The 22,419-nt window shown below is 34.7% G+C and overlaps 2 protein-coding genes and 1 long non-coding RNA gene across 3 annotated transcripts in view; 2 read left to right on the plus strand and 1 right to left on the minus strand.

Moving 5' to 3' along the window:
- Positions 1-3,711, plus strand: part of LOC123666424 — a gene marked incomplete at its 3' end in the record, with an annotated part of 56,124 nt that extends 52,413 nt beyond the window's left edge. The window contains exons 19-20 of the mRNA XM_045600516.1: positions 1,556-2,439; positions 3,612-3,711. Coding sequence (XP_045456472.1) covers positions 1,556-2,439; positions 3,612-3,711 — 984 coding nt within the window. The remainder of the gene's footprint in view (positions 1-1,555; positions 2,440-3,611) is intronic.
- Positions 3,712-3,864: 153 nt separating this feature from the next.
- Positions 3,865-5,054, plus strand: LOC123666574. Its single transcript, XR_006745280.1, has 2 exons — positions 3,865-3,946; positions 4,529-5,054. It is a non-coding gene; the product is annotated as an uncharacterized LOC123666574 (long non-coding RNA).
- A 12,185-nt stretch (positions 5,055-17,239) lies between these two features.
- LOC123666425 overlaps positions 17,240-22,419 on the minus strand; it is a 53,510-nt gene continuing 48,330 nt past the window's right edge. Inside the window, exons 7-8 of the mRNA XM_045600517.1 lie at positions 18,723-18,818; positions 17,240-17,375 (exon numbers count right to left, since the gene is read on the minus strand). Coding sequence (XP_045456473.1) covers positions 17,240-17,375; positions 18,723-18,818 — 232 coding nt within the window. The remainder of the gene's footprint in view (positions 17,376-18,722; positions 18,819-22,419) is intronic.

Consider the following 22,419-nt stretch of genomic DNA (forward strand, 5'->3'; position numbering starts at 1 on the left):
CTGCTGGCGCGCGCGCCGCCCGACCCCGTGAGTGCTCACACACTGACACACTGACACACTGACACACACAATATGCAGTGGCGCAGCACCCGGGGCGCGCGCCCGAGCTGTGGCGCCTGCTGTGGGACCACACGGCGCAGCTCGTGCTGCTGCTGGCGCGCGCGCCGCCCGACCCCGTGAGTGCTCACACCCGCACACGCACACACACTGACACACACAATATGCAGTGGCGCAGCACCCGGGGCGCGCGCCCGAGCTGTGGCGCCTGCTGTGGGACCACACGGCGCAGCTCGTGCTGCTGCTGGCGCGCGCGCCGCCCGACCCCGTGAGTGCTCACACCCGCACACGCACACACACTGACACACACAATATGCAGTGGCGCAGCACCCGGGGCGCGCGCCCGAGCTGTGGCGCCTGCTGTGGGACCACACGGCGCAGCTCGTGCTGCTGCTGGCGCGCGCGCCGCCCGACCCCGTGAGTGCTCACACCCGCACACGCACACACACTGACACACACAATATGCAGTGGCGCAGCACCCGGGGCGCGCGCCCGAGCTGTGGCGCCTGCTGTGGGACCACACGGCGCAGCTCGTGCTGCTGCTGGCGCGCGCGCCGCCCGACCCCGTGAGTGCTCACACCCGCACACGCACACACACTGACACACACAATATGCAGTGGCGCAGCACCCGGGGCGCGCGCCCGAGCTGTGGCGCCTGCTGTGGGACCACACGGCGCAGCTCGTGCTGCTGCTGGCGCGCGCGCCGCCCGACCCCGTGAGTGCTCACACACGCACACGCACACGCACACGCACACGCACACGCACACGCACACGCACACGCACACGCACACGCACACGCACACGCACACGCACACGCACACGCACACGCACACGCACACGCACACGCACACGCACATGCACATGCACACGCACACGCGCACGCACACAGCGACACACTCGGACCCGCGCTCGAACCTACCTGTACAGGCACACCGACGTCACAGGCGCCATGCTGGATGATTTATGGTAGCGTGATACACACACACGTGAATATAATGTGATCTGATAGCACACACACATGTTTGTTCAGTTCAAACACATGCATATGTATACACTGACCAGATGTAGGGTATGTTGCTATATTTATACTCTAATAGACTCCGTGAGTCTGATCCTTGATTGATTCAACATTATTCTTCAGTTTCGACGGATTGAGGCTATATTTTATATTTTATATGCCAGTCGTGGGCCTGATTTATAGAAATCCAATAAATAGAACAATCAGTTCTTACTTACTGAATCTTGATTTTCTATGTTTTTCTATAAATAAATATTTTATAACATACACACACGGTCGTTTGTTTCTATGATAAGCAACTAAATGCTAGTGTTACAGGTAACATCCAACTGTTAGAACTATTTTTTTTTATATACATATAAATACAAACCCAGATTTAGTACCCGCAACCCACGGAACAGAAAGCAGGGCCACTACAAACTGCGCCAACGGGCTAGTCGAAATCTAAACAAACCTAGTTATAAAATTTATCTCTTACAGGAATGCGACGTGTTTTGGCCTACGGAAGACGAAAAGGAATTGTTTGTGGCAAATTTTAGGGCGAGCTTCGTTTCAAAAGATACATACGTGGCATATAGAAGATCGGAAAGAGAAGTTCAAAATCAAGTTCCACCGACGCCGGAAACGAATGGATACAGGAGGCAGGACGGTAGCGAGTGTGCAGATGATGAATGCCTTATACCTGAAAATAGTTCGCCAGTAAACGAAACAGAACCAGCGTACCGGTTTGATAGAACAGAATTAAGATTAGAACGACTTAGCGGAAGCAGAGATCTTTCAGCCCGAAAGTCAATAGCGAATGGCGATTTATTTTCATCGTTATCTGAAAAGAAGAATGGACCAAAATCTCCTAGAAGCCCATCAAAAATGTCATTGAAAAACTTTAAGCTCGGCTCACCCACGAAATTCAAGTTTCCTGATTGGGGGTCGAGGACCGCTGGTTCACCTCCTGACACGGCACCACCCCCTCCCCCAATAGCCCCCTCTTTAACCGTCGAAGAAGAAGCCGAATTGAGAAGGCCAGTGTATACATTCGAAAAAGTGAAAAGTGTTCCCAACGTCACCTCTGATAGAATTATAGAAGTTACCAATGTCAGTGTTCATTCTTTACAGGACGACTATCAATTAAGTGTTAAGTTTATTAAGTGCAGTGGTTGGTTGCAAGGTGACACTACTGAGTACAGTGCGGGTAGGCCCGATGACAATGAGTTTGTGAGGGCAGTGCGGCAGGCCAGCAGTGAGAGTCAGAGGGAAGAGGCGTTGGATCGGCTCATAGCGCCCTACCGGGACTCGTTTGCGTTGATGGAGTTTGTGGCGGGCTGCCAGATGGAGTACAAGAATGGTCCTGTTGTGGTTATAGATAAGTGAGTATTGTGATTTAGGTTTTTGAATAGGGGTTAGAAAAAAGTTAACCTTTACTGATTCCAAATAAATAAGGGTCGTATTTTGTTAACTGAGGTTAACTACAGACTGCTCTATTGTTTTAATGAAAGATTCATCAATGTTGATTATAGTAGTTTTGATGCACATTCAGGGTTCAGTTTTCAATACCCGCCATATTTGTTGTTGTAAAAATATTTGTTTTTAGGGTTCAACATCTCAGAACATGTACAAAATTCAATAATTAATCTCAGTTATTTAGTTGGTAACACATTAACTAAATAACTGAGGTTAATTATTAAAGTGAAACTTCTTTAGGCGCATGAGGATAAGATTTTTTACGGATTTAACGTCACGAAGATGTGCGACGTTTTGATGTGCAACGTTTTTTAATTATGATACCGCCTACTTCGTCCGGTACAGGCGTCACCCGCCTCGTGTTCTGCTTCACCTTAGTTTTCAATTAGTTTTTAATTATTTATTTATTTTTTAGTTTCTCAAAGAAGTTTCAATTCTGGCACGTGTACTTTGTACGCACGTACTATTTTGTTTTTCTTGTTAGTCTAAAATTGTCTATTAACAATTGAAAAGTATAGCTTTCAAAGTACACGGTCAATAGTAGTTATTTGTTAGTTCAGAGGTTAGTTACGGTTTATCAGTTTCTATGTCATTTAAGTTAAATCTAAATTTAAGTAAAACTAATGTATAGAGTATCCAAATATTTGCATTTGCAAGCTGCCTGTGTAGTTAATGGCAGCAAAGAATATAGCCACTCCCTCTTTTCCCGTGTGTGTCGTAAGAGGCGATCAAGGAAAAACAGTTCCACTACCACCTTGGAACTTAAAAAGCCAACCGATGGCGTGATATCCACCCAACTGCTGGCTTTGAAATACACAGGCCGAAGATGGCAACAGCGTCTTCGGTGCGACAAGGGTTGACACCCTGGGGTCACCGATAGGCATGCCCAGCGTGGTGACTATGGGCAAAAAACATAAGTTCACGCCATTTTTGGTGCGAACTTGTGGAGGCCTACGTCCAGCAGTGGACTGCGATAGGCTGATATGTGTGTGTTTCTAACCATGAGTCTCCTAGTGTCCAAGTAAAGCGATAGCAAATAATGTTTTTCTAGTTAGTCACATATATATACGCTCCCCAGGTACGGCGGCTGGCGCGCGCTCACGTTCTGCTCGCTGAGCGCGGCGTGCGGCGGCGTGCGCAACCCGCGCGTGGCGGAGCCGGGCGCCGACTGCGCGCCGCGCGAGAGCGGCGCCGACCTGTACTGCTGCAGCGCGCTCAACGCGCACGCGCGCGTTGCGCCGCCCGCCGCGCACGAGCCCGCGCACGCGCCGCACGCGCTGCTGGCGGCCTACTGCGCGCTCGCGGCCTACGCGCAGGCCCTGCCCCCGCAGCTCGGCAGCCCCGGCCCCCGGCCCGCGGGGGACGGGGGGGACGGGGGCCCCGCGCACCCCGCACCGCCCGACAGCTGAACCGGTACGTTTCGTGCGCTACTCTTGAGCGTAGGGCTTTAACTGGGGTAGGGCACAGCGGGGAATTTCCTGCTCAAAATCTGGAGCAGCGCGACTGGGGAAGTACCTCGACCTTCTAGAAGATCACAGCTAAATAATACTGTTTTGAAGCAGTATTGTGTTCCTGTGGTGACCAGAGCTCCTGTGGAGTATTGGGAATAGGGTCGGCAACGCGCTTGCGATGCTTCTGGTTTTGCAAGCGTCTATAACCTATGGTCATTGCTTATCATCGGATGAGCCGTACGCTTGTTTGCCAGTTGCATAAAAAAGGCTCACCTGACAAGACCTGCAATACATGTGTTATAGAACTAAAAATAATATAATCTTAATATACTCGTATATAAATTACACGTCACGTTGTTTGTTCGCGATGTACTTCTAAACTACTTAACCGATTTTAATCAAATTTGCACACCGTGTGCAGTTTGATCCAACTTGAAAGATAGACTATATTTTATTTATTTTTATTTTGATATATGTTATTATTATATTAAAAAAAAATACTATATAATAACAAAAAATAATTATATTTTCGTTTTGTTTACAGGGCGATGTAAACTGCAAGCGGAATCGTATAAACGAACGCATAATTGTTAATTGTTACGAACAGAATACTCAGTGCGTTGTGCGGTAAATATCGAGGGACTCCTTTATTTGGTGCAAATTTCCTATTAGCCGATTTGATTCAGTTTCCAGAAACCGCTATATTCTATAATAGCTTTAACTATTTTGACGTTGGAACATACATTTGCCTAGGACAATATCGTAGACCAATGATATTGTCCAATGTTGGTGCCGGTCTCAATGTAACAGAGACGAACCAAAACATTGGATGAATTACACATTGTAATAATAACGTGTGATAAAGATTAAGATTCCTTTAGTACTTTACAGCAGCTGTCTCTAAGCGAAGTGTATTTGCTTATGTCTGAAGTTATTTGGGTGATAGAATGTTGTAGATATTGTAACAATTTGGTTTGTCGGTGAATTGTAGATGGAATTACTAATGTTATGTTATGATACATAACGCCTAAATTGGTACAATAAAATGAAATTAAATACTTCCTGATTTCTCCAAGGTTTATATGTTAATCTTCACTTCTGTAATTTGGCATTATTTCTAATAGCCGGGGATGGTTTACATATGCACTCTGTGTAATTTACTCCCGTTTACAAGTAAGGAAAAATAGTGTTTCACTAAATAAAATTTCAGATAATAGATTTTCAATTAAAGAATAATAAAATATATTCATATACAAACTTAAATTTACAAACATACAGAAAAATATATCAAAATCATCAAAATTAACCAATTTAGTTTCTAAATAAAAAAATTAGTACTCTTTGAACATGTACTAAAACTTAATACCAATTATGACCGGAAATTCTCTTCAAGCTTCGTCTACAATTCAACGATTGATATTACTTACGTACTGAAACATGTATTGGACATTTTAATTAGAGTCGGTTATATTGAATGTATATACTTCACGCTGGAATATGTCTAATGCTTTATCTCTTATGAAATAATGTGGTTGTGTGCGTTATTCGATATATGATACGATCTATGTTTGTTTGTTTGTTTGGTAAGATTGCTTTTTTACGTTCTTCTAAACAATTTTCGGTCGATTTAAAAATTGGTATGTGCCGATTTGCTCAGTTTATACCTATATATAAGTTATTACTAAAATATTTCTACATTCAATAATTTATATGTAAAATGGTATATTTGCCCTAGATGTAGTTTGTACTCCCATTGCATCAAAGGCGCTTGTAATAGTAACGAAAGATTGGTGAATATCTCGTTTGACATACATTTAAATTCATAAAAAAGAAGCTAAGAAAATTGACAGTGAAAATGCCTATTACTAGATTTTGAAATTTGACAAGCGGCACAGTATTTTTATACCGCCGTGCTTAGATTAAGCGAAACCGTCTTAATTTTTTCTATCATATCACTGATATTGTTGTATGACGTTAAATATTAACATATTTAGATAATAAGAAATTTTTGAGTAAACGTAGAACGATGTATTACATAAAATTTATTCTAAAATATACTCTAATACTCCTATGTCTAGACCTACCTAACGTTACCCAGAAATGAAAAGTTTAAATTTTTTTAAAAATAATATAGAGATGATGAGTCAGTATGAACTTGGAACTATTAGGAGTTGAGTATATACTCAACAGAAGATAAATTATTTTGTTTACCAAGTAAATGAGGCTATATAATACATGACATTTTGACTTATGGGGAAGACTTGATCTTCTCTCTGGGGGAGAAGTTGATTATAGATATCTTACCAATAAAGTAATCTTACCAAACTGTAACGAATCCCATAACCCTTGTAATTTCGTCGTCAAAAAGAAAATATTATTCTACCCTAAAAATTAATAGTTTTTTTTTTTGTACTGAAATCAGGAAATTGTTCTGAAAAATTAACGATATTAATTGTTTTGTATCTATTTGTAAAATGTGTCTATGATAAGTGAAAAGGGTAGGTGGAAAATATTTGAAATGAAGCAACACTACATTTATATGTATAATGTACAACATAAAACTGACTCTACAGTGACTCTAAAGTTTCGGTTTCTATATTCAAAATCGATTCGTTTTTTTTGAATATGGGAACGATATTAATGTGTACATTCTAAAAAAAACACATTTACATGGAATTATCAAGATTTTGAATAATATTCAAAAAAAAAAAAAATCACCGTATCACAGTATTATTAAAAATTATCGAATATCTTAAAAAAAGCAAAGTAAATAAAATACACATAGTTTTACAATTTTTTAAAAAATTTCCATCTACCCTTAATAAAGCGGTGTACACGATAGTGTTAAATATTCGTAATTCCTACAAAATCAAGTTAATGGTCCAGTATTTTTATTGTAACGTCTAGTGTTGTAACTCGTAATAATGATATATAAACGTGAAGACTGCTTTTTAGTGGTTCGTCAATTATGATGTGAGGTTACGTTCGGTGTACATCACGGCGATTCTTGTGACGGATATTTATAATATTAATACAAATAAATTTATTAATACACGACAGCCGAAATCAATCTTGAAAAATATATGATATAGTTATATGTAATCGGTAATTTTATTACATATATTATATGTATATTATTTTCTCCATCTCTAATGACAGTATTATGTAATAGGTTGTGTCATATATAATAATAAATAATTCTTGTTTATTCAGAGCATTATAAAAATGTCAATAAATATATCTTCACATAGAATTGCCATTAAGATTATTTTGCGAAATATTCGTAATATGATGAAGAAGTTGTACATAGAAGCGATTGTTTTATTGTGTTTTTGACTTATCGTTAGTTCACAAAGCGGCTTTCAATAGTCAACGATTTGATAATTTGATTAATTCACGGATTTTCGATTCAGAACTTTCCAGTGCAATAACGAATGTATATAAACTAAGTGAATAGTCCGTCGCGCACAAATTTATTTAATATATAAAACATTTAATTTGCAATAACAGGATATAAGGCTCGAGTCGTACCGGCTATAGTGAGGATGTAGAAATATAAACAGCTAGACTTTATACAATTTTTTAGCTTAGGATATTCGACAAATATTAGACTGATTTAGAAGTAATATTATAGCTTAATTTAGTTTTCTTGTTTTTATATTCCGTAATAAAAGCACATACATATGCGCGATTTTTTTGTATAAGAAATAAGTATTCAAATTATCAAAGTTTAATTTTTTTATAGTGTGTGTTTTATCTTATAGCTTATGGTACATATGTCATCGTGGTACGACTGTAGCCTCACATATAATATAGATGGGTTGTCGGACTGTTTGTGCGCTGGAAGCTCTTATACGTGCCATTTTAGGCTTAGTTAAATATAATCGCGTAGTTAGTTTGAATTTTTTCCGTAAACATTATAGGTGTTTATCGCTTAGCAAAAATTTTCATATCAATTTTTTTTATTCCACACTACAGATTGTATTGCGGACGACTGTTCCTTATTAGGAATTAAATACGACTAAATTAATTACGACAAGAAATTAATTTTCGACGAAAATTCAATACAATTATTTTTTGTCGAAATTTTAGAGTCAGCCTTGTGTATTAAATTGTTTATAAGTCTTAAAAGTGTACTCATGTATTAAAAACGAGTCTTCGTAAGGAAAGGATTCCTTCTTTCTCAAGATCGCAGGATCTAATCTTGTTTTGCGAAATTTTATATAATTTAAAAATTATTTAATAGATATTTGTATATTTTAAATTATATCCTAAGATTTTTTATACTTTTGTATTTTATTATTAGGTATATAAAATTTTATAATGATTTATTAATTTATCACTAAGCACACTTTTAATTAAGATTATAACTATTATCACAATGTAGCACGATTTTATACTTTTTTTTTTAAATATACATTTATGTAATTATGTTTATTGCAATCGTACAGTAAATAAAACACATTAAAAGCAAATTCGAGCATTTTAAAATATCCATTACTGCATGTGATTAATTGTAGCTTAATAATCTATGTGAGGCCTCGAGTGTGGGGCGTTTTCTTTATTTTTGTGTAGAAAAATTATAATATTTACATGCAATTGTTAAATATTTAATCGTAGACATGGCGTATACGTCTATATTTTATTATTTATTCGTAATTTTTCGTATTGTACGTTTGAATAACCAAAGACTCATATTGATTGTGTACGGTTTGTTTAACATCGGGATAAATCTTCGTCTAAATTATCTGATATAATCGCAAAAGGAACGATATTGTGCTCAATTTTTGAAACTAGAAAAATAGAAGAAAACACTTCGTAGATGCTTTGAGTATAATCGTTTGAAATTAAAATATAACGAAATTGTTAATAGAAAGCACAAGATTTATGCCTTGATCGAACTGAATGCGTACTTAGCATTAGACTAAAACGCCATATGAGAGCGTTATACTATTACCGTGAAATGTACGCATACGCGCACGCAATAGCGTACAATATATACGTACTCTATATGACTGTCATTTATAACAAAATTAAAATCCTAACATACAACCACATCGCATAAAATCTAATCTGACACTTTTAATGTATTTAAATATAAAATTTAGTAAAATTAGATATAAATTTAAAAATGTGTATTCCTTATTTATCATATAGTGCCAACACTGCAACCGACCTAGCCTACCCGACATTCCAATTTTTATATAAGTCATTTCCTCTATACAATTTTGATAGTATTTTTTTACACTAATCATATATACATACTTTACTTTATAATCCTAAACATTGATACTAATAATAACTATTGGTAACAATCCTTCTAATTGTGTACATTTATATAAAACAACTAGTTGTACTCTGTGTGCATCTCAGATTTGATTGAATGACAAGATTCATTAAATTTAAATCTCGCTAGATTTTTCTGGAACAGAAATAATTTCCTAACGGTCAAATTTTATAAAACATTTTCTGAAAAATCTCAAATCAATATGGTATCATATTGATTTTTATTTTCTGCGTAGTCTTCAAGTAACCAACCCAAGTTGTTGTTGGTTATTATTATTGTAATAAATGTTATATGACATAAAATTTAATGTCTTTATTCATAACATAATAAAAAAAGTTCCATTAAAAACCCATTATTAATTTAGTTTGAAATTTTCGTAAAACATATTATGTTTGAATTATTCTAGAATAACGAAATGAATCTATAAGTTTAATAAATACGTTTCTTTAAACGTCTTGGTTGTTTGTAGTGTATTTTGACGCTCGCAAAAGGCTGACTCCCTATATTGTACTATGACGTCATAATGCAGTTCATAATTTGTTAACGAATAATACTCAATATGAATAAAGAATTTTCTAAATCATTCAACCGAAGTAGTATTCATAATAGATTTTTATACATGCAGTAAATAATTTCAATTTTTTTTTTATAATACATAATAGCAGTTTCTTTTACTAGTCTGCTTGGGTCAAATTCCTAAATGAATTTTTTTAAATATAATTTGCACATTTTCATATTATTTGTTTACTTTGATAATAGTTTAAACGATATGGATTTTTTTTTCATTTTTGCAAATATCAAATTATTAAGACAGTTCGATCTTATTGCGTATGTATCAAGAATTGTGAATTCACTTTGAGCGTTCAATTTAATGTGGTTTGTCAGTTTTATATGATGTTCAAAATTTATTTAAGCACATTGATGTCTACATTTTTTCTTTCTAAATATATTACAAAGTTGTGCAATTTGACAAAAGGAATAAAGTCTTACGTTTTATTATTGTAAAAGTTTATTGGACTTGTCACGACATTTATTATTATATGTGGTAAATATCGCGCAACTATTTTGAAGTTATTATTGTAATATAATAATAATATTAAGATCAGCCGACTTATTGTCGCTTACTCGCAACGACAACATTTATTTCGATTATGGAAGACTCGGATTAAAAGCTTTGTACTCGCTTTTGATTCGAAAATTGTGTTTGCGAGTTGACATAGTCAGGAGCATTCTGTCTGTAGTGGTAATCTTTTTTGTTTACTTTAATGTTTCTGTACAGTTCTATATCAAATGTATTTTAACTATAAGACTTGAACATCACGTCTGTGTAAATCATACCTATTTATTTTTTATGTAACCGCCTGTATTATTATTTGAAATGTAAAAATATATAAGAAATTATCTATTTTGTGTTTTTTTTATTTACCTCGACTTTCATGCTGAAATAATGTTATCATTACAATATTCATGTTTAATTGATTGCTAAGAAGAGACACAACGATTACATATTGTTTTGTCTAGACCAGCGCTCGCCAGTCTGTGACAATTAAAACATAAATTATTTTTGTAAAATATCCAAGTCCCTAGTTATCATTGTCAGAATCTATTACCATTTTTTTTTAGTATCGCAGGGGAACCCATTTATGGGTGATATTCAGGACGCCCGGGTAGGCAATCCTAGACTGTATGTCGGCTGCAGCACTTGGGGGGTGCAATACCGACCAAACCCCTGCGGGAGCCTTCAGCCGCTTTAATTGGAGGGAGGAGAGGCCATGCCCGCGTGTTTAATAATTCAAAGGAAAATTAGCTTATATCTATGTTATTTTATTATTATAAACCATTATTTTATTTTAAACTACATTTGCTACCAAGTACGAGTTTTATAAGCTAATTCCATGATAACCGGATTTAATAAGTATTGTTGAAATTATTAATGAAATGTATCTAATATAAAAAAAAATACATCTCTTCATCGCTTCAGCCTGTAATATTCCACTACTGGGCATAGGCCTCTTCCCCTATGCAGGAGAAGGATCAGAGCTTAATCCACCACGCTACTCCAATGCAAAAAAAAAAACATAATAATATACTATGCATATGTAAATTTTATCATTGTTTAGGCTTATCATTGTTAGTTACATGCAAGATTAATTCAAAATGGTAAATTAGTTTTTGTATAAAATTAATATAACATAAAAAAAATAATTTTGGTTCAGTTTAATTTCACGTTTGAAATCTGAATTTGTACCCATTTAAAAAAATATGAATTATATTAATTCTGTCCTTGTAGATCTCCCAACCGTGCCTCGGAGAGTATGTTAAGCTGTCGGTCCTGGCTGTTGCCATAGACTAGTGATAGCGATCGTTACTCATAGCAGGCAAAATCTATATTCGCCAGTGCCGGATTTATATTTTTTATGAGTGTAGGCCACTTTATTTCTGCCGCCCCATGTATATACCTTTCTAAAATAATAATTTTCCATGAATAAGTTTCTTTCTATAGGGATTTATTGAAAGTATAAAAAACCATTAGAAAACCAGTGGACGTGTTCGACTTTTATCCTTTGAAATCAAGTGACCGTCCTCTAAAATCTGCCGCCCCTAGGACACTGCCGCCCCTAGGCCGCGGCCTATACGGCCTATTTATAAATCCAGGACTGATATTCGCCAACCCGCTGAGGAGCAGCGTGGTGCATTAGGTGTCGATCCTTCTTCTACACGGAGAAAGAAGTCTACTCAGTAGACAGTTCAGTGGGATAGCAAAGCAAGCTTGAAAGTTTTGTTTCGGCCATACCTATCCATATTGATAGCGCGGCCCCCACTTTGTTGCCGTTCACGAAGATTTTTACATCATGGCAATCGAATCGTCTCAACATGCTCCTGGTCTACCAGGCAATGGAACCCAAGGTTAATACACTCCGTGGGATGTGGTGAGTGCAATGCTAATGGCATTCCACCTCAAGATGTCCTGTTTCCCACTGGGGCACCCCCATATGGCACCACGGCTTCGCGGATGCGAATGTCGAGACGGAGTGCCGATGGGTGTGGTCGCATGCCGCTGAATAAAGTAGGAGGGCCCTTGGGCTGGATAAGTCGCACATGAAGCTTTCGCGAGACCTCGACCTGATTACGCAAGTCGCAACCAGCTCGAGGAATCTAAAGAGCACATGTCCGAAAGCTCTCTGAGAGTCGAGGGCGTCGATACAGGTAATAATAATAATATTTATTGTACACCACAGTATAAACAATGAGTAATTACCAAATAAACTTCGAATATAATCTGCTACTGTAGGATCTTAGTCTGATTTCCATTTTCCAGTCCATTTTCTGGCATATAAATATTGACATTGATCTCGATAATATTCAGGTCATCGGCGTGCATTTAAAACTTGTTGCACTATTGTATAATAAAATAGGTGAACCATCAACGTTTTAAACGCTACTGTACTTTTGTAACGCTACTCCAGCTGTTGGAAAAGATAAATAAACTTCCATTACGCTTGTTGATCCTGGTATACGTGCAAGCTACAGTTTGTTTCATTAAAATTCATGCAGTGATTTGGTTTAAATGCCTGAATATAATAAAAACTCTGCATATAAAAATATTATAGTTGATTAAAATATAAATTGAACAGTTTTACCAAATATAACGTTGATAGCTTACAAAAAAATTGCCGTTTTATTTAATTACATTACTAGCTATGCCCGCGACTTCGTCCGCGTGTATTTTAATAAAAAAGTTATTGTTTAGTTAGAATCATTACAAAATTTTCTTAAAGTTAGTTCCAAGTCTGTAACCCTAAAAATGTGTCAGTGTTTTATTATCGTTACAGTAAATTGTACCATAAGTTGTCACATACTATGATTTAAATAAAGTTTTGCGAGTCCATACTTTTATTGTGAAAAAATGTAATATAAAAGTTAGGTAGAGGGGAAACCCACTCCCCGTGAAACTGAAATGTAGGTACGAGTATGCGAGAAAGCGAGAAAGACAAAGTATGAGGAATGAAAGTGCGAGAGGCATGAAAGCGAGAACTGATATGAAAGAGTAGAGTAGCTAAAGTCTCCATGTTTAAGGGCTTGACCAAAAACCATTACAATCAGCATGGTTCTTGGACACACATTTTCAAGAACGCAATAATAAACGGTCTCCGTTTTCCTAGTAGTCAACAATATATTGTACTGTTACCGGCTAATTTAAATGGAAATAAAACAAAAGTGGATAATTAGGTTACAATAGATACATAAGAGCGACTGATGAAAATTATTTATATATTTTATATTTGGATCGAATTATAAAGCCCATCGTATCAGTAAGAACTAACTTTTTTGACCAGTGTCTTAAGATCATGAAAGAAAGACAAGAAATGAGTTCCAAATATTGAATAAAGGTGTCAACGCTCGTAAATGTAAAAAAAATTACTTCAATTACATTGACAAGTAATACCTATAACGTAAAAAGCCACGCAAAATGTAGTCATCAGATTTCAATAAAATTTAAATGAGAGCGCAAGACAAGCATTAGATTTTGATTTAAACAAGAATCGTCGAAGTCGGTCCACTCAGTAAAAGATCTGAGGTATCATACTAAAAAAAAAAAAACAATCGTATTGAGAACCTCCTCCATTTTTTGAAGTCAGTTAAAAAAGTTGATTCTAGTTCACCGCATTCATAGGTCGGACAATCCCAAAATAATCTGCCACGACCAATATCTATCTGTATTCGTCATTTCTTGAATAGTGCTTAGTAATTTTAGATACATCTTTTGCTAATTTTATTCAATGTGTAATTAAAAAAAAATTTATATGACAGACATAACTTATGTAAAGTCGTTAAGAAAAATTTTAGGGTAAAGTCTATATATTTGAAACCATCTGAAACAATATTTTTCTTTTTTAATATTTAGTAGCTTATGTTAATATTTTTTGACATGGCAATTATTTTCAAAAACACACACCTATAAGTTACCAGTAGGTAAAAAAAACAAGCATTTTCACAAACTACTTCTTCATTTGAAATTTTTATTGTTCAAAAAATAATGTCGACAACTGAAATTCATTGATAATCATTCAGGTATAGGTATAGGGTATGCTTGGAAATAAAAATTCAATATGCTCGGAGTAAACTATGTTTATTTCACAAAAAAAAACACCAATTAAAATACATTTTAAAACATTAATTATTAGGTTTGGTTAGGTTATTTGTATATTATTCAAATAGCCGCGGCCTGGCGCATTTGTAGTTCCTATTACCTAACAGATAAGGTCGAAATTTGTTCGACGAGATCTGTTTATTGTCACGTTATTGTCAAATTTGCCGCACCGCGTAACATTCATATATAGTCTTACCTAATTAGTTTACGACTAGAAGTAGCTTTGAGGTATTCCAAATTATCGAAAACAACGATTGCGTGTTTAATGTTGTTAAAGGCTTAAATTCCAAATTATAATGAAAATTCTAAATGTGAATATTATTTTGAACATTATTATTATGGGACATTATTATTATTGATAAAAATAATTAATAGTTTAGTTATTTTATTATATTTTTATCGATTTCTTGGCATACCTCTCATCATATTATTAATATTTTATTGATATGATGACTTCATTATGTCGATTAGAAGAGACACATTTATAATAGAATTATTCGAGATATGTAAATGCGAACAATCTAACTGGTAAGGGTACACATAATAAAAATTTAATGTATTACTTAAAACACCTATCATAACCGCAATACGCATCATTCAACGCTACACAATATACTATGTGTAATTAAAATGACGTTAAAAATAATTCGTTTAAACTACGGAATATTTATAGAAAATGAAATATAAATAAATGTATACATCTTGCTAATTGTAGGTTAAGACCGTCCGTCCATCAATAAATAGAAGTTAATGAATTTTACTAGCTTAAAGCTGTAATACATACATATGTTATATAAGTTAAAGCCAATATTATAGTCTGTGAGGTTATGTCGACGAATATGTCGTATCTTATAGTCAATAGATATAGACACAATTGATATATACCTAGCACATAAATATTCAACATCTTTAAAAACTTGCCGGCCGATCCTTTAAGGTGGTGTCACAATTTTGCGCAAACTGGACTAGCACGAGACGTGTCAGGTTGTACAATTCGAAACCATTTCTTAATCCTTACCTGCCTCACATATTACTAAAATCCAATACATGAATATATTATGAAATAGCGCAGGGCGCTACACTAATTTACAGTAAGTAATTAACATGAAACATTTAAATGTAGTTAAAGCATTTATTTGTCGGTTCGGTTGAGCAATTATTATGCGAATTAATTGTTTTGTTAAGTCTATTTTCGCCCAGCCGAATCCGACTTAGCCGTCCCTTAGGCTTTTGGATTAAGTATATTACAGAACTTAGCCTCTAATCACAACGACAGTTATATGTATAGACATTCAAACTACGTGGTTAATATAACTGTATAATTCAGCGTATAATATAGCAACAATTATTATCAATCTTTGATAGAGATTAACGTTTATACATAATATTGAATAGATATGGTTAAAATTGTCTAAAATTCAAACGATCTGATTTCAAGAAGAGAAAATGAATTTAATCCATTATTAAGATTATAAACATGCGCGTAATAGAACATTCTAAATATTTTTTTTGTTACACTTACTAATTTTTGAAATACACATATTATTGTCTTGAATTATTATTATTTTTATTTCTTAATATTTTGAAATGTTGCATAATTTTACAAAATTACATAATAAAACGTGGAAATGTCATTCCCTTCTCTGTAATAATCATTATCATTATATAAATTTATTGAGTTGTGTAAATTATTGAGCATTATTAAAATATCATATAAATGATTTATTGTCCAACACCAATTTATCAATATTTATTGTATTGTCACTTAAAACAAAATATACACTGAGTTTCAATTATACAAAATACACAATTATTACTGTGATAATATAAAAATATCTACACAATAAACTTAAATATACGTATCTAGTAGAATTAAAGTATTCAAATAATATTTGTATTTAATAAATAAAGTCATAATACTAAAACATTTAAATCGGTACTATAATATGGGTTTAAGTTTACACCGACGCTACATTAACTTATTACTAAATCCGAGAAGGTTAAATGATATTGTAATTAACATTAACCATCAATGTTTTCTTATTTCGATAGCGTAAATATTCGTGCGCAGTTACTATTTTTGCACGAATATTTGCACAAATGTGTAGCGTCAGCACAATGAAAACGACAGAAACTTGCACAAGGTCGCCGGGCTCACACAGCGACCCGTGGAAATAAATAAATAAAAAACATCGTAATATTCCAAAAGTATCTTTATATATTATAGGATTTTCCGAAGAAAAAAAAAACTTCGAGTTTATCGAAAGTTATACATTGACAATATTTTTTTATTAAATTATCCTTAAAGTCTAATATTGAATAAATTTCTAAAAATTTAGGTAAAATTTTTACTTATTGTCCGCTCGTTATCGTCTGGAATTGACGGTTTCTAAGGTCAAATAATTGATCATAATTATGTGTTTTTTGTAAATAAAAAAGTTATTGTCACGAAACAGGTTTATAAACCTACGACTTATAAATCTATTACCGACCTAATGCCGATCTTTAAATACAAGAAAAAAATACTATCATATCCTTAAATCTATAAAAATACAATGCGATTATAAAGGGAATTAAAAATCGCATATCTACAGAGAAAACCTCAGTATTTTTTTTTAAATTAATAATATAAAAATATTGCAATAGATAGGTACGCTGAAAGCTCGGGTCTGAAAGCGAAAGCGAGGATATGCTTCCGATATGGCCTTTTTAATATTGATAATTATATTAATAGGAGTTTAAAGCCCGCGAGTTATTTGTACGTAAGGGAGTGCCCCTCTGGAATGTTTCGGATCGTTCTGGAAGTTTCCACTGGTTCAGTAGGCGTAGGGAACGTACTCTGGAAGAGCATAGTCGAGGTACGGGTGGTAGAAGCTTCGGCGGACTGGCGGCAGCATCACATCGGAGTAGCGAGAGAACTGAGACACTTGGCGACTGCCGCTTTGAGGTTTCCTAAAAAAATAAGATTAGCATTGAAATTCAACTAATAATAAATATCAGGGGTAGGGTTGGCAACGCGCTTGCGGAGCTTTTGGTGTTGCAAGTGTCTATAGGCTATGGTAATCACCTACTATCAGGTGAGCCGTATGCTTGTTTGCCGACCTAGTTGTATAAAAAATGTTCTTTACACCAACAACTGAGTAACAGGGTATAACCATAGTAATATTATTTTAAGGTTTAATAAACCTATAATGATTGGGAAAATAATGCGAGAAAAAATTAAGCGAGTTATCTATATATATTATATATATATTATATGGTAAATTCATCATGTTACATCCCTAAATGGATATTTTATACGGATTAAAACAGCTAATATTATAAGTTATGGCTCCTGCCAAAAAATTTTTGCTTTATCATCCTCCTGGATGATAAAGCAAAATTTTGCTCTACATTTTGTTCGTTTAGCTATTTTCGGACACGACCGCGTAACATATCAATTAGGCATTGATTTTGTACGTACAAGATGTCAATTTTGAATAAAAATATTTTATGTTGTTGGAATTATTGACACAGTTTTACAAATTTTTACAAAAAGAGAACATTATTTGTGCTTATGTATATTTCATGAAATCTTTGACAATCATATTTTCATTAGATAATAGATTAAAAAAAATGAACAATAATTTACTATTTTAAGTTTACCAATAATATCCCTATCATATAAATATTTTTTAGTTCAAAACTAGCTGAAATTTATACTATCCGTAATAACCTATGTGCCAATTTATATACAGATATAGAAGATTTATGTTTTTTAAACAACTTCCGAAAATTTCCAGAAAAATTGTACATTGTATAATCAGGCAGAATCATCAGTAACCCATCTGAATTTATCTACCAAATTTTACGACCATAAAAAGGCTTCAGGGCGTTTGGCAGTGGACTAGACCTATTCTTCTCATCGACGTTGTAAGAGGTGATCGAAGGAAAATTGAGGGGCATCAGCATTTCCTGAGTATCATAACATCTACTGCGGCTATCAACACGAAGTGTAACCTAAGTGCGGTAACTATGACTGAAAACCCCTAATGATAGGTACAAATATATCCCGGCTCCCAGTCCACGGCGGCCCCGCTATTAATGGCGGTGAAGCCGCTGGATTCAGAAGAACAAATGAACATTAGGGGAGGCCTACGTCCAAAAGTGGAGTTACTATCTAAAACATATTTCTGGAGTACATGAATCCATTCATGTTGGGAATCCAGAGCAAGATCCGCAAACGGCTCAAATGTTGATTTTCTTTGGAAAGCTTATATGTGATTTAGCATTTTTAAAACTATTCTATTTGTTACTTACTTTCCATGTCTGGCGCTAGGGTCGTCTGCGTATTCCAAGGGCTGGAGACCTCGAGGTTCTTGTTCTCCATAGGTTCCGTATACAAAATCGTCATTTCTGAAATCATAATAGCACTTAAGTACTGTTTGTGAAATATCTTAATCGTAATAACACTGTATGTGGTGACTGCATGTAGTGGTTACAAATACTTCTTTAATAATTAAAAAAAAAATAATAAATCTGGATGCTGTATGTATTCCCGAAGAAAGACTGTTGTCTTTTAGAAAGCTTGTAGTTTGCTTGAAGTTGTTGTATTATTTTCCAAACGTCGATGGAAATACGCTGCTTGTCAACAGCAAGGCTGTATTCTCGAAGGACCAAAAAAACTGTATGGTCCTGTATGTGTGAGTGAAAGGTGACACGCGAGGGAAGGGTATGACGGAAACTAAACCCAATGAAAGTCGATCTATCACTTAGTTTATTAAGATTATTTTGAGTATACATAGGCAGAAGTACAGTGGTCATCCGTGGCAAACAAATAATAATTTCATTAGAAATCTGCATCAGGCACATTTGAATTGAATCGAAATTCTAAGTACTAAGAAACGTAATCATTACATGAGTGTATGTTATAAATATCAGCGTCTTCGGTGCGACAAAGCCAGTACTGCGGTCACCAACCCGCCTGCCCAGCGTGGTGACTACGGGCAAAATACATGAGTTCACGCATTTTTGGCGCGAACTTGTGGAGGCCTATGTCCAGCAGTGGACTGTATAGGCTGTAATGATGATGATGATGATGTTATAAATAGAAACTAAAGAATCAACTACTAAATATACGATTTATTTCTAAATATAAAATTAGTATGCATATATAGGTAGTATGCATATCTAAAAGATAGTAAAAAATTTCAACACTCTAAAGCACTTTATTCAAATTTCATACTTGTAAAACACGATGTCATCCGACAGTTTAAAGCGGATAAAAGGTTTGTTTAAATTTGAATTGTAAAGTGATATTGTAACTTTAAATATTTGAGAATTTTATTGTATTTCGTAAATGTTAAGTGGTTGAATATAGCGTTATTCATAAAAATAAATTGCAGAAATGTATGTACGCATATAGTTTAAGAACGACTGCACCAAATTATATCGTTCTTTGTTTTTTTTTTTGTAAATTACTGTAAGAAATAGGTTTGTATATTAAAAATATATATATATATATATTCATTAAACAATAGTAATTCATATTATACTCGTAGTACTTATAATCTTTACAGGTATACTAAGCCGTCCTATTTATGCCCGTTTACACGCTCCACAATTGTCAGAAAGCTATTGCCGTTAACATCTGTCGCATTACCCAAAAGTTTTTAAACGGTCTACATTGGCATATACATACGAAATACTAAGACAGGAAAACTGTTCATCCCAAAAAATTGATATTCTAAAACAATTATATAAAACTTGGTGATGTAAATATATATTAACTAGCCGACTCGACAAAAGTTGTCTTGTTAACGCTATTTAAAAATAGGGGTTGGTGGTGGAAGAGTGAAAATTTAGGGTATGTATTTCTCAACGCTAAATCATAATAAAATAAAAAATAAATAATTTACCTAAAAACTAAAAAAAATTGGGGGCGGACTACCCTTAACATTTAGGGGGATGAAAAATAGATGTTGTTCGATTCTCAGTTCAGTCTACCCAATATGCACACAAAATTTCATGAGAATCGGTCAAGCCGTTTCGGAGGAGTTTAACTACAAACACTGCGACACGACAATTTTATATATTAGATTTTACATTTTTCCTGTGTTTGAATTTATTAAGCGAAAAATTTTAAGGTAGTCAATTTTAAGTAAAGACATCATTGAACATACTGTTTGAGTAGTAATTTGTTTTGGAAAGCATCATCATCATTTCAGCATATCGCAGTGCACCGCTGGACATAGGCCTCCATGAGTTCGTGCCAAAAATGGCGTAAACTCATGTGTTTTGCCCATAGTCACCACGCGGGGCTGGAGGGTTGGTGACCGCAGGGCTGGTTTTTTTAGTTTCAAGGTAGTAGTGGATCTGTGTTATCCCTTAGTCGCCTCTTACAACACCCACGGGAAGTGAAGGGGAGGCTATATTCTTACTGCCGTAGCAACACAGCGTAAATTGAGTTTGGAAAGCATGAACTGAGTGTTAATTCTTACTTTTATCACCATATGTATAATATTTAGGGTTTCTTTTTGCGATTTTCTTGTATACATATTAGTATACATATGAGTATATGTAAAATAGTATTATTTCTGTGAAAATTAAATACGCATTTTCTCATATTATTTCAAAATATTATAAAAAAAAACTAAAACCTTTATCTTTATAGTTATTAACAAAAAACAAAGTATGTCTAAAACGTAAGAATATCTGAAAATGTTTACAATTGAAATGACACAACAATTAGTTTAATTAACAACCATCGTGTTCAATACGCCGTGAATCAAAGTATCTCGGACCTCGCCATAATTACTTTTGTGATAGCTTTACAAAAATCTCTTAAAGATCGTTCATTAATCATAAACGTCGCGTTTGCCTCGCTCCATTTTATTATGTATTTTAAATTCTCGGAATGCTTTGGATAGTAAATTTATATTAAAGTCAGGAAATAAAATGAAATTTTGTTTCAGAATTTTTATAATTATCTCAAGCAGAGATAAAGTGTTTTTCTTTTCTTTCGTTTTAAGCAATTTTAAGATTAGAGGTTTAATTTATTATGCCGTGTTTCTTAAGCATTGTGGGAAATCCGTTGTGATTAGCTTTTTAATTCTATGCTTGTCAAATTGTTTCATATTCTTTTTTTTCAAGAAATGTGTGTGGGTGTGAAAGGCAGCAGAATCTAAAACTTAAAATCAAAATATTCTGTATTCAAGTAGGATTGAAAAGCACTAAAAGTGCTTTCGTCATTTCAATAATCATTTTTTTTTGTTTTAATTATTTATTTACAGTTATAAGTGAAGCTATGACAACCAATTCGGAATGGTAAGAAACTCCGCAGTTATTCTTTAAACAAACTCCGTTATTTAAATCATTTTTTTGTTCGGAAACGATATTTTGTTACATCTTTCAAGGTACCAGCTGACAAACCTTCTACCGAGATACATCCAGCTGACATTAATTTTCATTCATAATTTTTAGTTGAGATGAAGTCATTGGAAATATTTTTTTTCATGTTCAAGCAGCCAGCTGACGTATAATCCATCATGTTATGGTCAGCTGACTTTATTTATTCTTCGAGATATTAGGTAAACTACTATCCGACAAATTTTAAAGTGGGAGGTAATGACTGAAAAAACTTTTTTTTTCTACACGCGTGGGAGGCCGCCACTGACCGCCCCACCCACGGAGTCGCAGCTGACGGTCGCGAATATTCATAATATAAATCCCTAATGCATTTTACGATTCGATTGTTTCGATTAACAGGAAATTGGTCATGAAAATCTGTCATTGGCTCCTAGACCATAATTATAGTTGTAACTGTAAAACTTTTGAGCTTAGTCTAATTTACTATTACTTTGTTGTAATATTTATAATACTTAAATTGAAATTCACTCAAATAATACGTAACACTATCTGTCTATTAAATTAAAGGAACAGTTAGTAAGGAAGTCAATAGTAATATTTATTACGCTTTCAAAACTTCTATACAACTTTATATTTACACTTGGATTAA

Source organism: Melitaea cinxia, chromosome 26 (assembly GCF_905220565.1).
Source record: "Melitaea cinxia chromosome 26, ilMelCinx1.1, whole genome shotgun sequence".
Classification (NCBI taxonomy): Eukaryota; Metazoa; Arthropoda; class Insecta; order Lepidoptera; family Nymphalidae; genus Melitaea; species Melitaea cinxia.